Source organism: Pelecanus crispus, chromosome 5 (assembly GCF_030463565.1).
Source record: "Pelecanus crispus isolate bPelCri1 chromosome 5, bPelCri1.pri, whole genome shotgun sequence".
NCBI lineage: Eukaryota > Metazoa > Chordata > Aves > Pelecaniformes > Pelecanidae > Pelecanus > Pelecanus crispus.
In genome coordinates, this window is record NC_134647.1 from 25,034,851 (window position 1) to 25,048,978 (window position 14,128).

A 14,128-nucleotide genomic window follows, 5' to 3' on the forward strand; every position below is an offset into this window, starting at 1 on the left:
CAAATTAAACAAACTTTCTAAAGTGTTCAGACAGTGTATACAAATAAAGATGCCCCTTCTTACCCTGCACAGGTTTGGATAACTTTATAAGTAGTTATGTTTTTGCTTGTTGAAATCTAGCATCTGTTGCTCTTAGATTTCGCCTATGAAAATCCAGGTGTTTAAATAAAATACCACACAAATTACTTGATTCTCTGAACTGCCATGGCAGATTAAAAAAAAGTAGCAATTCATAAGACTACACAAGCTGACTATAAAACTGGTGGAGCATTGGAACTCAAAGCTGAGGTTGTTCAGCGTTACAACTGCACCCAGACCTTTGTATGAACAGCTCAGAAATTACGGTGATGACAGCCAAAAAAATAAAAACACCGAGAAGAGCATCAGGAGAGAGAAGAAGAAAAGGAACAGAAGATGGGAAGCAAAGCTGAATTGGAGGAGGTTTGGTATGACATGCAGCTGGTAAGACAGGGATCATACACACAGCAACGAAGTTGAGAAGTTACTTATAGCTGCTTTCACTCAGCACAGCCTTACTGATACGAAGTGTTAATACACAGTTCTTTTGCATTACTCTGACAGCATAATCAGCTTGATGCACACGGGTGCTCTCAGAGAATACAGAGGCTCGCTGGGATATGGCTGTGTTGGGCTGGTGTTGTGCTGTGCTGGGCTGTCATGGATCACTCACAACACTGCAGAAACTGCTCTTCATTACTCTGGTCATCCTGCTCTCTACAGTCTGCAGTCTTTGATGAGTTGTAAGAATAGCTTGAAGCTACCTTTATCTGCCCAGGACAGGCCTCCCCAAAAACCAGTAGGTTCCCCTCCACCACCATCTCCCCTTTTTACCAGTTTCAAGACTCAATATATCCTAAGTAAATTACGAGGCTTTATTTCCTGACTTCACAACCTACGCTTTAGCTATTTATAAGCGCCGTGTTGTAACCAGGTGGAGTGAAATTTTTGAAAACAGCTTCACCATACAGCATTGTCCATTTTTAAAACATCCCAGAAATATTATATTTGAAAAATTTTACTGTTCTAATCTTTAGGAGCCAAGACTTTACATTTGGCACACAGCACACTCTGTATCGGAGATGAACCGTTGCACTTGTGTGAAAGTCCATCCAAATCAGCAAAACTGCTCAAATTTAACACTGAAGAGTCTCAGCGATTTAATCTCTTTCTATAATCCACAGCACCTGCGTGCAAGCAGAGCACTGGAGTGAAGCTAGACTTTTGCTGGAAGGTGTTTTTGTCTGGGGCAAGGTTACACACCGGAGCTGAGAGCAGGCACCCATCTTCCCCATGCCTAGAGGCATATCCCCAACACCTGCTGTTACCCAAACAACATGCATGCACATTCAAACGGATGGAGGACTCCAGAGTGGGAGGCAAAGGAAAGCAAAGCAAAGCAAAGCAGGAAGTCTGGTGAAAGAAATCATCCAGACCAAAGGACTGGACTGGAACTGAGCCAGCAAGAATGGGATGAAATCAGAGAAGAGGGAGAGACGATCTGGCCAAGACCCATGGAGAACATGTCAGCTAGGAAAAGGGTTGGGGAGAAAGTTTGGGATAGACAGAACAACTGAATGAAAAGTCATTGGAATTGGTAAGACTGAAGACTACAAGAAGTCAACTGGCAATGTCAGGCAAAGGTGCTAGAAAGAAAAGAGACTGCCATTAGGTTGATGGATGATAAATTACTTTGTATTCATTCATTAATTTCTATAAGACACAATAAAAAATAACTGTTTATTAAGCAAACAGCACGCACTATCCCCTGCTACAGTAGCTAAGTGCTCTATGGAAAACATATGCCATCCCCTAGTTAAAACAACCTCAGCTGTAAGGTCCTCTCGCTCAATCACGTGGTAAAGGTGCAACAGGAAGCCTGAATTCTGGATCTTGTTAACTTTGAGTATCCGACTTCACAACTTGTGTATGCAAAACTCCACTTATACACAGATAATATGAATCATCTTTTAATATTTTTAAAAAACATTTCAGTTGTAAGGCAGGGACAAGAAGTGCAACATATTTAAAAAATTTACAATTTTCCAAATCTGTCAGCATAGAAGGCAGCCTTAAAATCATTAAGCAGCTATTGCCAAGAAAACATCTCAATACCACGATGGCATTACAACTTATGATTTAAAGAATTCTACATCAAATACATTCTCAAATATAGATAAGAGAATAAAATTTATCTGCCTAAACATCCATGACTGTATGACCTACAGTATATTTAAATATACACTTCATGTAATTCATAAAATAAATGTCATTCAGAAGCTGAAGGTAGTGAAAACTGCATTCTGCCCTCACTGGGTTATCCTGCTACATGACTAATACGCTAGTATTTGCAAATAAATGTTTGCTCTAAGTGACACAATTTGGTTTGTCTCTGCACTGCAGAGATACATTAACAGCAGCATCCCTCCTTTTAGAAGAGGAACAACTTTAGATATTTTGTCCAAATGGATTTTTTTTTTTTTTTTTTAGAAAAATTTGCAAAGTTCATCTATTTCAGTCAGCATTTGAAAAGGGCTGAAACTTGGACAGTGAAAGGAGATTGTGTTTCTGTGGGACTAAGATGGAGATGTTTCACGCTTTTATTGAGTCACCATATTTCTAGTTGTAAAAGAGATGGAGCTGGCCTGCAGCTGTTCTTTCCCTTATTTCCTGTGAATTTATTTACTAAGATTCTTAAATATATATATCCTTATACTGCTTGTTAAATCATATTTTGCTTCAAGGTATGTCACGTTAATATTACCATTTCCATTTATCTTTGTTTCTTTTGTTTTTTAAAATGTCTTTTTGAAAGGTCTCAAACCAAAATGCAGGTAAAATGCTAAGGAAGAACTTTTGCTCTGATTTTTTTTTTTTTTTTTTACATAGAGATCAAATATTTATTGCTAACCAATTTAAGAAGAGTCTGTACAAAAATCGTATCTCCAGGACTTCTCTAAAACCAAACATTATTTAAGAGTGGAAGGGGAGGTTTGGGAGCATAAGGGGTTTTTGTTGTTGAGTTTCTTTACAGTTTTCTTTTTTTTTCTTGTTTTTAACAGGCGTACTGAAGCCATGAAAACCTTCTGGATAGCATTTCTTCTGTCACCATCCTCTTGCTCTACGAGCACATGACATTGCCTTGCTCTTTTGCTAAGATGGTGAACACACAACTATTAGATCTATTCTACCACAGGGCATGTATCCATAGAAATACAACCCAGAACGCCAAGTCTCCAGGTAATAACCAGATAATACCACCTGATAATTACCACCAGATAACAACTTTCTTACCTAACTAGTTTAAAAGTGAAAGACTGAGTGAAGCAGATTAATTCATACTCAAGCCTATTGAGTCTTCCTTGTACTTTACCCTTGATATTTCTTTCTTCATGTCAGATCTCCCCCCCCCTTTTTTTTTAATATTTGGAACATCTGAAGCAATATGGAAAAGATGAATAGAAAAGGATTATTCACTCTCATACTACAAGATCTAAGGAGCATCAAATGAAATTATGATGTGGCAGATCCAAAACAAGCATAAGGAAGTACTTCTCCATATAGCACATAGTTAAACTGTGGAAGTCCCTGCTCCAGGATATTGGGATGCCAAAAGTATACTTGGGTTCAAAAGGTCAATGGCTAAATTCATAGAATAAAAATCAGTCAAAAATTATTAACCACAAGTATATCATATCTGGCTTAGTCAGTTCTACAATAACAGATTGCAAGAAGCTGGACGCATACACTCTGTTTGCTTAATCTGTTCCTATCATCTTCCCTGGACATCTGTTAGTGGCCTGTCAGAAACATGATACCAGAAAAGACAGACCTGTCATCTGACCCACTTATTCCTCTTGTAGCTTAACAACATTAAAAATGCTATAAAAATTAATGGGGAAAAGGTTATTTATTATGACATATATGCCACCTTTCTAAATACACAGGAGTAAGACACTTCAAGGGAAGTACCCTAATCCCATCAACACCCAGCTTATTTTTGTGAACACAATGTCTACCGTAACATTTTGAGAAACGACCCCTTGAAAATAATCTTAACACACATTTGGCTACTCAACAAGTCTGAATTATATTAGAGAAAACAATGTTCGAAAATCCGTATCAAGTCTCAGATGTCTTAGTTACAATGCTATAGATATTAGAAAATCTTTAGCAGCATAATCAGCTCTTTAAATTACAGTCTATGCACAGGATGAAAAAATTCCCTTGTTTAGACCTAAGAAGTTGAGTCAAAAGATCAGTCTATGCAGCTTTGACACATACAGTATTCCTGGTGCTCACTGCAAAGAATAAGTCCAAAATACTGAACTGAACAGTATGCTAAGCATGGTCCACTACATCTGCTCATTAAGTAGCTCAATATATTTCATAATTGGAATCCATATTATGACCCACTAAAAGCCCCCTCTTTAGCAAGACTAAAATGTAAACCTTTAATTAGGTGTAGGGTTGATAAATCTCATGTCCTGGATTTATGTGACATCCTGTGACTCAGAAAACAGTTTTAACTGAAAATTAATAGGCTTATTTAGAATACTTTCATGGTAAAACTCAAATACATGTATATCATGTTAAGGTACTAGATCCATATGAAAACCATTAGGAATTATTAAAAGAAGGGCTTAAGCATTCATTTAGAGCACAGCAATATGTAGTAAGAACAGTTTCAGTGGATTCCCCCATACAACATCATGATTACTGTCATCTGATCATAACACAAGTGCGACTAACACAGCTGCCATGTCAGCTTCTCTTCAGGGGCTAGGTCTTAATCATAAATCAACTGAATGCCTAATTCAACATTGTTAAAACCAGCAAGTAACTGCTTGGAGCCATTCCAGTTTTTACATCTTTCAAAAGGTCAATACACCTACTCAAACACACAATAGTCCTATCTTTCACAGTGTTTTCTTCTTTCCTTGGATTGAAAAATAACATGTTAGCACTTAAATGTAAGTGTGTTTTAACTAACAATTAAAATGTTCATTAATTCTGAAAGAGTGACCCAGTAAAACAAAGACAATCTTAGTTTTCCTCTCTACCCCCAATCAAAAAGCCTCTCCTCTCCTTTGCTGTTTTAAACACTTTTATAGTTGTAAAAGTCTTATGAAAACATTTTACTGCTGAGCGTTTCCTGCATTAACCCTACTTTTATTATAGTAATATTATGAATTAAGCTCAGAAATAAACTTAGAAAAAGTTGAACGACTAGTCTAAATGTGGCTTGCATTTCAAATAAGAACCTCTACCCCTTACAATAATAACAAAAATCACAAATTAAGTGGCATCTAACAGTAAAATATATTCTAATCATTTACATCTGCTTGCACCACACAAATGACAAAAGTCTACCGTTAGCATCCTTCATAGAAAACATTTATTCTGCTCTTAAATATAAAAGCTATGTTGAATAAACAGAGGATTTAAAGCTGTGGCAGAGTGGCTGAATGAAAGAAAATGGCAATCTCTCTGGTTCTAGTAGATGCCTTTCCCTATCACACAATGTTTCCCACTCATAAATACATGACAAATACTTCCTCAATCATTTTTTACGAGCAGGGATGCACAGGGGGTAGTCAATGGCTAGCTTGAGGGAAAATAGGAACAGCAGGAGGCAGAAACTGTACTGAAAATGGCTATGTGGTAAATTCTCTTCTGGAACATCACTCAGCTACCCAGGCTTTGATCTTTCAGCTACAATTACACTCACATCCATGAGATCTGGGTATACTTTTTAAAAACTAAATCATTAATTGTAATAGAAACAGTTAAACCATTTCATTATATGACTCCTCAACTCAAACATCTGATTTTTTACAAATTAAAAATTGCAATTTATACAAAGATTTGCTTTCAGCTGGGTTTAACTATGTCATCATCACAACTAGTCTCACAAAAAACATGGGGTGACTGGCGACAGCTAAATCACAGACTGGCGTCTCCTAAGTAGTCTGTCTACCATTATGGTCTGGGAAATGGTATTTACTGTACAATTAGAGCCAGTGAGCTCTACCTGTAATCATCCAAATACAGGTGCAAGGATCCTTTTTGGACAGGGAAACAGACTCATCCATTTTCACATAAACTTCCACATCTGCACTGTTATAGCGAACCTTAGGAAACCTCAACATTTGTACTTTGAAAAAAATATCACCTGACAATAACAGTGAATACTACTATCCTGATTTTAAAGACTTCCTTGGGTAGAACCACTTTTAATGTTTAAATCGTCATACCCGAAAAACATTCAAAGAAGGAACAAATTAATTTAAAATTATAAAATCTGGCCAAATATGAAAAGCTTATATTACATTACATTGGTTATTGAGTTTATTCCAAAGTCTGTGTTTTGGGCTGAGAGGGTTTGCTATTAAATAGGTTAAATTTTGTTCTTTAATACTAACACAAAATGTCTTGGAGTATCAAAAGGACAGTTTCAGTTGCAGTAATTTCACAGAATTTATTCTAATGATTTATTGGAGTTAACCATCTGACATTAATTATTGTTTTGGCTTCCAGTCTATGAATGTTTATTTTTCAGTTTAAAGCCTTCTCACTCTTTGATATCATATGGAAATGAGAATTTTTAATGGAAAATTGAAACCATGTGCATCTAAGTACTTAATGAAGTACAGGGAGAAACAGAGGGTGTACTTTAGGAGAATTCAGATATTCCGCTTTAGATACTTTTGATTTGTTTGGATGAGTTACACGCATATATCTGTTCACAAACATACGTTTATACATCTTCAAAGTATCTCACAAGTACAGTGTTTAAAGATCTGAATACTAAGAAAAGGCCTGCTGTTTGATTGGGTTTTTTTAAACTAAATATACTGCTATAGATTTTTCTCCATCGTATACTACTTAATCTGTTCCCTCCTCCACAACCAAATCTTTATCCCATCTAGACCTTCCAATGACATGCTAAATGCTGTATTTCTCAACAGCGGATTCCCACCATATGTCTACCATGTTAGGACTGGATCTTCATCCAGTGCATTGAATGTCTGATAGATTGATTTCATAACTATCAAGTACTTAAGTCGTAATATTGATGTCAGGAATACTTGACTAAAACCTGCGCTGTTCATGGCATTAAAGCCCATCAAAAGAGGCCTGTAAACCATAAGCAAAATGCAAGCAGTGGCAAGGAAGCCAGGCACCCAACTGCAGAGTACTGTTAAAATGTGCAATTTTGCCACGGTTTGAAAGATTTCTGTGTAACTCACCTAGCTTTAGTCCTCTGGATTCAGTTCATTCCTTTGGAATTAAAAAGATGTTGTGCAGACAATCAGCCTTATATAACATGATAAAACCATATGTTTATTTAAATCAGTACTTCTACATCAAATCTATTTTCTTCACAGTTAATGGATTCATGTAAGGAAGGAAAGCGTATTCTTTTCTATTCTGCACTTTCATTCAGGGTTTCGCCATATGCATTGTACTCAAGCAGCACGTCAATGGGAGCACAACAAGTAACAAAAGTGCAACATTAGTTTTTATTCCTATTCTAATTAATATCCTTGGTGATCTTAATGCGCAAGGAATTATTTACCATTGAAGAATGTGAAATAGAAACATGAATTTAGATATTTAACCTGAACACACTCACCACTTGTTTTTCTTTCTAATGTAGTCTTTTTCAGAGAGGTTAACCAAGTAGATCATCGGTTTTGAAGTAAAAAACAAATGTTTGTTCAAAACATCAATCTAGAAGTGAAAATATAGGAGGAGAATTTTAAAAACAAGTTATAGCAACTTAAGTTAATTTTATGACCATTCTCCTCATGGCATGTCTGAGAAGGCAAAAGAATTAAAGTGTAATACATAGATCACTGATAAACACAGAATCGGCTGATAAATTTAACATTCAATACAGTTTGAATAGGAAATCTAAAAAAAACAACCTTTTAAAAAAAAAAAAAGACAGTAACAGGTAGCAAAATCAGAAGTCAATTCATGGGATAATATTTATAGCCTACCTCTTTGTCATTCCAATCATGATAGAAGCGGACAGCTTTCTTTTCATCTATTACCCATGTCTTGATTTTGCACATTACGTCCTACGCAAGATCAAGAAAAAACAAAGTCAAAAACTCAGCTGGATATCAGACCATTCTCTTCCATAAACAAGGCGTGTACGTATTAAGATTCAAAAACATACACACAAATTAAAAATCAGATAATACCTTTTAAAAACAAATTTTTACGCTCCCAGAAAAATAGAAATGGCTGCTTTAAAAGTCACTAAAGAGCAATATCGATTATTTAAGCAATACAAATCCCATAATTGGGAAGTTAAATAGAGAATACTCAAGTATCATCTCTCGCCACCACGAAAATTAGCAGAGCTCATAAAATATATGTAAAAATCAGTACATTTTAGATTGCTTTTCAAACTCAGTAAGACGCGACATTTCAGCATCCAGCGGGAGAGACCACGTACAATATAAACATGCCATTAAGAAAAGGGAATGGGTGGGGAAAAAACACAGCAAATATCTTTTTTTTTTTTAAATTGCGAGCAACAGAAATTGAGCCTATTATTGATGATCCACCCTTCAAGAAATTAATTCAGATGGCCAAAGCCCTTTTTATTCCGCATTAATTTTTCGCCAACACCTTCTCCCTCCCCCCCCAAATGAAACCTGCCAAAGCCTCCATTACACAATGGCAAGAGCCTTGCACTGGTGACCTCCAACCAGCTGCATTCACTTTCAGAACATCTCTCTCGGCAGGAAATCTAAAGGCCTTTTAGTTAGCAAGCTAGTGTGCATTCAGAAGGAGTAACTGCAGGAAGAGCCCAATGTGCTTTGTTTCTCTGGCCTTTCTTCACAGAAAGATTAATCATCTGTGAAATGGAAACGGCAAACAGCAAGTGACACAAACTGAACCCTTCAAGCCTTTCCTCATCAGTTTTGTGGTCGTGAATCTGAAAGCTGCGTGTGGCACGGTTCTCCTTACAGGCAGGTGTTAATAAAAGGCTCTTGGGTCTGAAAGGTCAAACTCGGCTCTTCTAGGAGTAGTACATTTTAGAGTCGCCTATTTTTTGTTGTAGATAATTTATGATCATGCTTTAAATAATGCATTTTTTAGGTTATAATTGACGCAACTGAGAATGAAGAGCTTTAAAACACAAGGAAACATTCCCTAAGCCGTTGAGCACACAACATTTTTTGCGCTTAATGCTGTGCGGTTGAAGTACATTTATAAACAACCACAAATAACATCAGTATTTACTACAGTCTTTTCTAGTCTTGCAGTTGCTTTAGTGAAAAACAAAGAAAAAGCTGTTCTAAATCTTCAGATCCTGATTCGAAACCCTCCAGGAACAGGACTCCCCACAGATTTTAACAAGGAAGGGGCAAGCTAAAACTTTTAATGAAATCTAACATGTTCTGCCTAAGAATAATCACTTTTACTCTCCTATAACTGAATTTCACTCATAAATGTTTAAAAGTGGCTAATATAACACCATTTCCTACAAGGAGAAGATCAAAGTGCTATATTACAAATGCATTATGATTAAAAAAGCACTGTGCAGCTTTGCTATTAACTGTTCTTTAAACCCTAAAAGGCTTCCCATAGATCTCACTTGGCACTGCATATACAACCTTTGACAAGTAATGTAGACCATTTTTATTCATTGCCTAAAATTGTAGGCAATTATGTGCGTCACACTGGCCACCTGCAAATTCTGAATGCCTGCTCCAGTTGTCAGAGCAAAAAACTAATGTCGGAGGGGATTAATCTAGGGGGAGAGAGTCCTCTTTAATGGCTCCAGCAGGTGAAATGGCCCAGCTGGTTACTATGATGAGTGGCCAGAACAGCTTATGTAGAGACATGCAACAAGATTACACATAAAGAAGAAAACAGTGGTACCGTCTTATCTTTAACCCTATGTGCTTTTTATTTTTTAATTAATCAGTACAAACAAGATAAGGGAAGCAATTCTACCAATGGGTCCTTTTCATTTAAGATCTTTATCTTCAGCTTTTGTTTAAACAGATATATAAAAATCAACACAATCTCTAAGATTCCTGTTCAGCAGTGAAGGAATTCCGACTACACACATTTCGGGTTTTAAACTCATTCTGTAGGCACCTACCACGTGGCTTTCGGCATTACAGTTGCCCCCCAATAGCAACGCATTATTGCATATAAATTGGAGTCGATAAAAAACTGACAGAAAAAACATTACAGCACAAGTTATCAAAGCCAATCTTTTAGGCTTAAGCAGCAATGAAATGTTTTTTAATCCCACTGTAAGGGTAGCTGCATAACACGGAACCTCCAGAAAATTTCAAGCATCAATGCAACAAATAAAGTTTGCTCTTTCTAAAGCTTATCTAAGCACACAGTTGCCAATCAGAACGTCTCTTCCACATTCACCTGCTACCTACAGTGACACATCTAAATCCATTTTGGCACAGACCTAATTTTTCCAGAGTTCTCATTTAGGTACCTGACTTGACGCTGTTTGCAACTGTTGTTCTAAAGCAGTAATTAGACTGCTAACTTCCGCAGGGAAGGCTGACCAACAACTGAATATGCTGGGGAGAACTGACAGCTGTATACTTGCAATTTTATTTTGGTTTTACAGAGAAAGTGGCAAAATATTGGAAATTTTTCTTTAGATAAAAGGATGGAAACTTATAAGCAAATACAGCATTTATGTCTGAAGCTGGTGAGGCAGTAAGAGACACAGAAAAAAATTGGAAATAATTATTTGGTCAAAGTCAAATTTTCTCTGATGGACTATGTGGGCAGTCACACAATGCATAATGTAAGGCAGACAGTCCAGAAACAAAAAAAAGGGACAGATGAACTCAGATTCCCCTGCATCAATGGTGGTGTCCCATTTAAATGAGATTCAATATGATCCCTTCACAAGAAATTGTAAAATATTAATGACAATATGATTAAAGGCAACTATTTCCATATAATTCTTTTCCACTCAGCTACCCCAATACTCTAAACAAACACGCAAAGAACACATTTTCAGGTTATATCTCATGTAGCACCATTTTTAGTTTTATTAATTACTTCTGTTTAGGCCTGGCGAAAGAGTATGAACTGACCTTTTATCTTCGTATCACTGTAACAGTCATTTAAACACATTTAATCACTACTCTAGTTAACTCCAAGGTGCTTAATAACAGAATACAGAGCAATGATCCACTTTGTTTCATTAGATCTGGCCTCCCCAGTTGCACACTTCGAGGTCAATCTGTCACCAGCAGAATGATCCACTTCTTGTTTGGTGAGAGGGGTATTCTTGTTCTGGTGTTCAGCTAGCAACATTACAGCAAGCACCATTTAAAAGGCCGCCAAAAACCCCTCCAAAATCCAATTTACTTACAGTTGTCAAGGTATATGAAATACAGCAAACTTCATGAATATCAAATACCACTGTTCTAAACATCAGTTAATTTCTGACTATGTCCTTGGCAACGTATTTAGCACATGTGAACGCTTAGTATATTTAGCCTTATACAATATCGTGATTTTAATTTATGTCCTGCTCTCATTTGCCAAGTAGTCAACCCACAAATGATAAGCAGGACTTTAACAATAAGTCCCAACACTATAAAATGCTATCGAGAAATACATTTAAATTGCATTTAGGAGATTTATCAAGACATGCTCACGAGACGCTACTGTGTAGAAAAATGTGCATACATTAATAAACTCTCTGGATGGATGATAGTAATAATGTGTGCCAATGCCAAATTCTTCTTACAGCATGAGGGACTAAACTGAAGCTTGGAAAACTCACTTGCCTACTTGGCATCAGAGAATTGTGAGTTTTTTGTTGTAAATTAGCAGGGCATGTAATTAACTTCCGCAAATTTAATAAAGAAGTAAGCAGTTGTGAGGATTATCACTTCACACTTCAAAGTGCAAGTGAATTCTCCGTGATCCTGCAGGCAGTGCAAAAGTCTCCGCTACGACAGAGAGTAACTGTGAGTACAGTAGGCTTTTTTCCCCCCACCAAGGGAGATGTTTCTGGGAAGTATGGAGCGTTTCTCAGCACCTTATTCGTTCCCTTCAAAACTTCCAAGATGTAATAACTGACCAGCTGCCTGTAAACACTTTGAAAGCAGTTAAATACGTTTTATTAAAACATTTCAGTTGTCCAAAATTCTATCGTTTTCACTGCTCTGCTCCTCAGAAAAGCCATAAGGAGTACCTAAAATGCTACCTGTAGCTCTTAGTTAGCTCGTCTCATTCCATACAGAAGTCCAACAGCATAGCATATCAATAATGAAGGCAGTAGCGTATAATTAATATATTCAGACTTCCCTAAGGAATCTGGCTTAGTGGCGTAAGGTATTTAATTCAAAAAACACTGCATACACTAAATGGAGTCAACACCACCTAACCACCTAACCAGTAGGTCTCAGAATGTAACTATAAATAGAAAATCCAATGAGTGCGTTTCTGGTGGCAGTCCTAACAAATTATCTGCCTTTCGCTAGTTATTGTCTTTCATCAACAGCCTAAAAAAAGACCATGTTAATGAGAATAGTAAATTACTAACAAAATGAATCATGTGTGTAGTGACCAGAACTGCTAAACAGATTTAGTGAAGGCAAACAATGTTTTTCAATACAATAAATTCAAGTTCATATACTTGCTGGGTGGGGGACAAGGGAGGGCGCATACAGTATTTACCACAGGTGGAGGACTTCCCCCTTGCAAGAGTGACTAAGAAGACTTGAGGGTCACAAGCAAATGAACTGTACTGTAACTAAAAGACTAATACAATCTTTGAGTACGTAAATAGGCTAATGTCCAGTGTGAATAATTCTACACTAGTGTCTGTTGAAATACTGAAAAACTGGAGAAAAATAAGAGGTTTTGAAACAGTGCTTATGCATGAAGACTCAGTGTGCTTAAATATTATGCTTTTATCCTTATCGCATTTCATATATATATATAAAATTAACAAAGAACTCACATAATACAGGGTTTTCCACACCAGCATACAAAAATCAAATGGTTGAAAGTTGAAGCTTGACAAATACAGACTAAAGCTGTGTCATTTCTAAACAGTAAAGATAATTAATCACTGGCACAGCTTATGCAAGTTACAGTAATTTATCTCTAGCTAGAAAATATTTACATAAAGGTTAATTTTTTTCCCCTAAGAGATACATTCTATTTTAACCACAATTGTGAGAATTAAACTGGGATATGCGAGAGATCAAACTAGCTAATAATTAGTTTTCCATCTGGCCTTCAAAATAGCTACAATGGTTTTTCAGATACAGATGGAGAACTATGCTATTTGAGGTAAAGAGTACTCATAACTAGTTAAACCGTGCTGCACCTAAAACTAATTTATTGTGTGCACAGCAATTTCCTTGTTAACACAAGGTGTACGGTGCGCACCATGCCCACAGTCCTTCCATTCATGGCTTTCCTTGGAAATCTTTTTCAGTTCTATTTAGCGTAGCCCCAGCTCTCTGCTCTTCCTGGAGGTTTTCTGGTGATTTAAAAGAGTGAGGCTGAAGTGACAAAGTAAGAATTTATTGTAAAAACAATGTTTAGAAACAGCAGTATTTTGAAAGGACAATTAAGACAAATTTTGTAGTTTAAAAAAAAAGGCTAGATCATGTTTTTCAGTTGTGTTAAGTGCTTAAATAAGCTGTGGCAGCTGGATGCAAGGAAGAGAACAAGTCAGGTACTGCATCAACTGGAGTGACAATGAGTTCCTCTGTGGTACAAAACAATGTCTAATCTCTTACAATTCCCTTGCTCACTGACTTTAATAAAAATACAATGGGAGAGGTAATGGATTTAGGACAAGTGTATTATCCTTTCTTCTATTCAATACCTTCTAACAGAGCCCGTACAAGCTGTACATGATACAAGATTTACTCAGAGCTAGATGCCAATAACGTTTATGAACCACAGCAACTACTTCCACCCAAAACATCCTACAAGCATTCCAGGTAATGTAATTCATGTCAATAATCCCCAAATTCTCCTCTGTGGGTCATCCTTCTGGGTTCTAAGGCATTATACACAAAATAATATAGTCACCTGTAGCTTCTCAAAGAAAAAAGCAGGCAAG

General features: G+C 36.7%; 1 protein-coding gene across 1 annotated transcript in view; it reads right to left on the reverse strand.

The window, feature by feature from the left end:
- The window catches only part of OLA1 (Obg like ATPase 1), a 105,289-nt gene that overhangs the window by 33,178 nt on the left and 57,983 nt on the right, over positions 1-14,128 (reverse strand). The window contains exons 6-7 of the mRNA XM_075710907.1: positions 8,028-8,108; positions 7,658-7,755 (exon numbers count right to left, since the gene is read on the reverse strand). Of these exons, the coding sequence (XP_075567022.1) occupies positions 7,658-7,755; positions 8,028-8,108 (179 nt within the window). The remainder of the gene's footprint in view (positions 1-7,657; positions 7,756-8,027; positions 8,109-14,128) is intronic.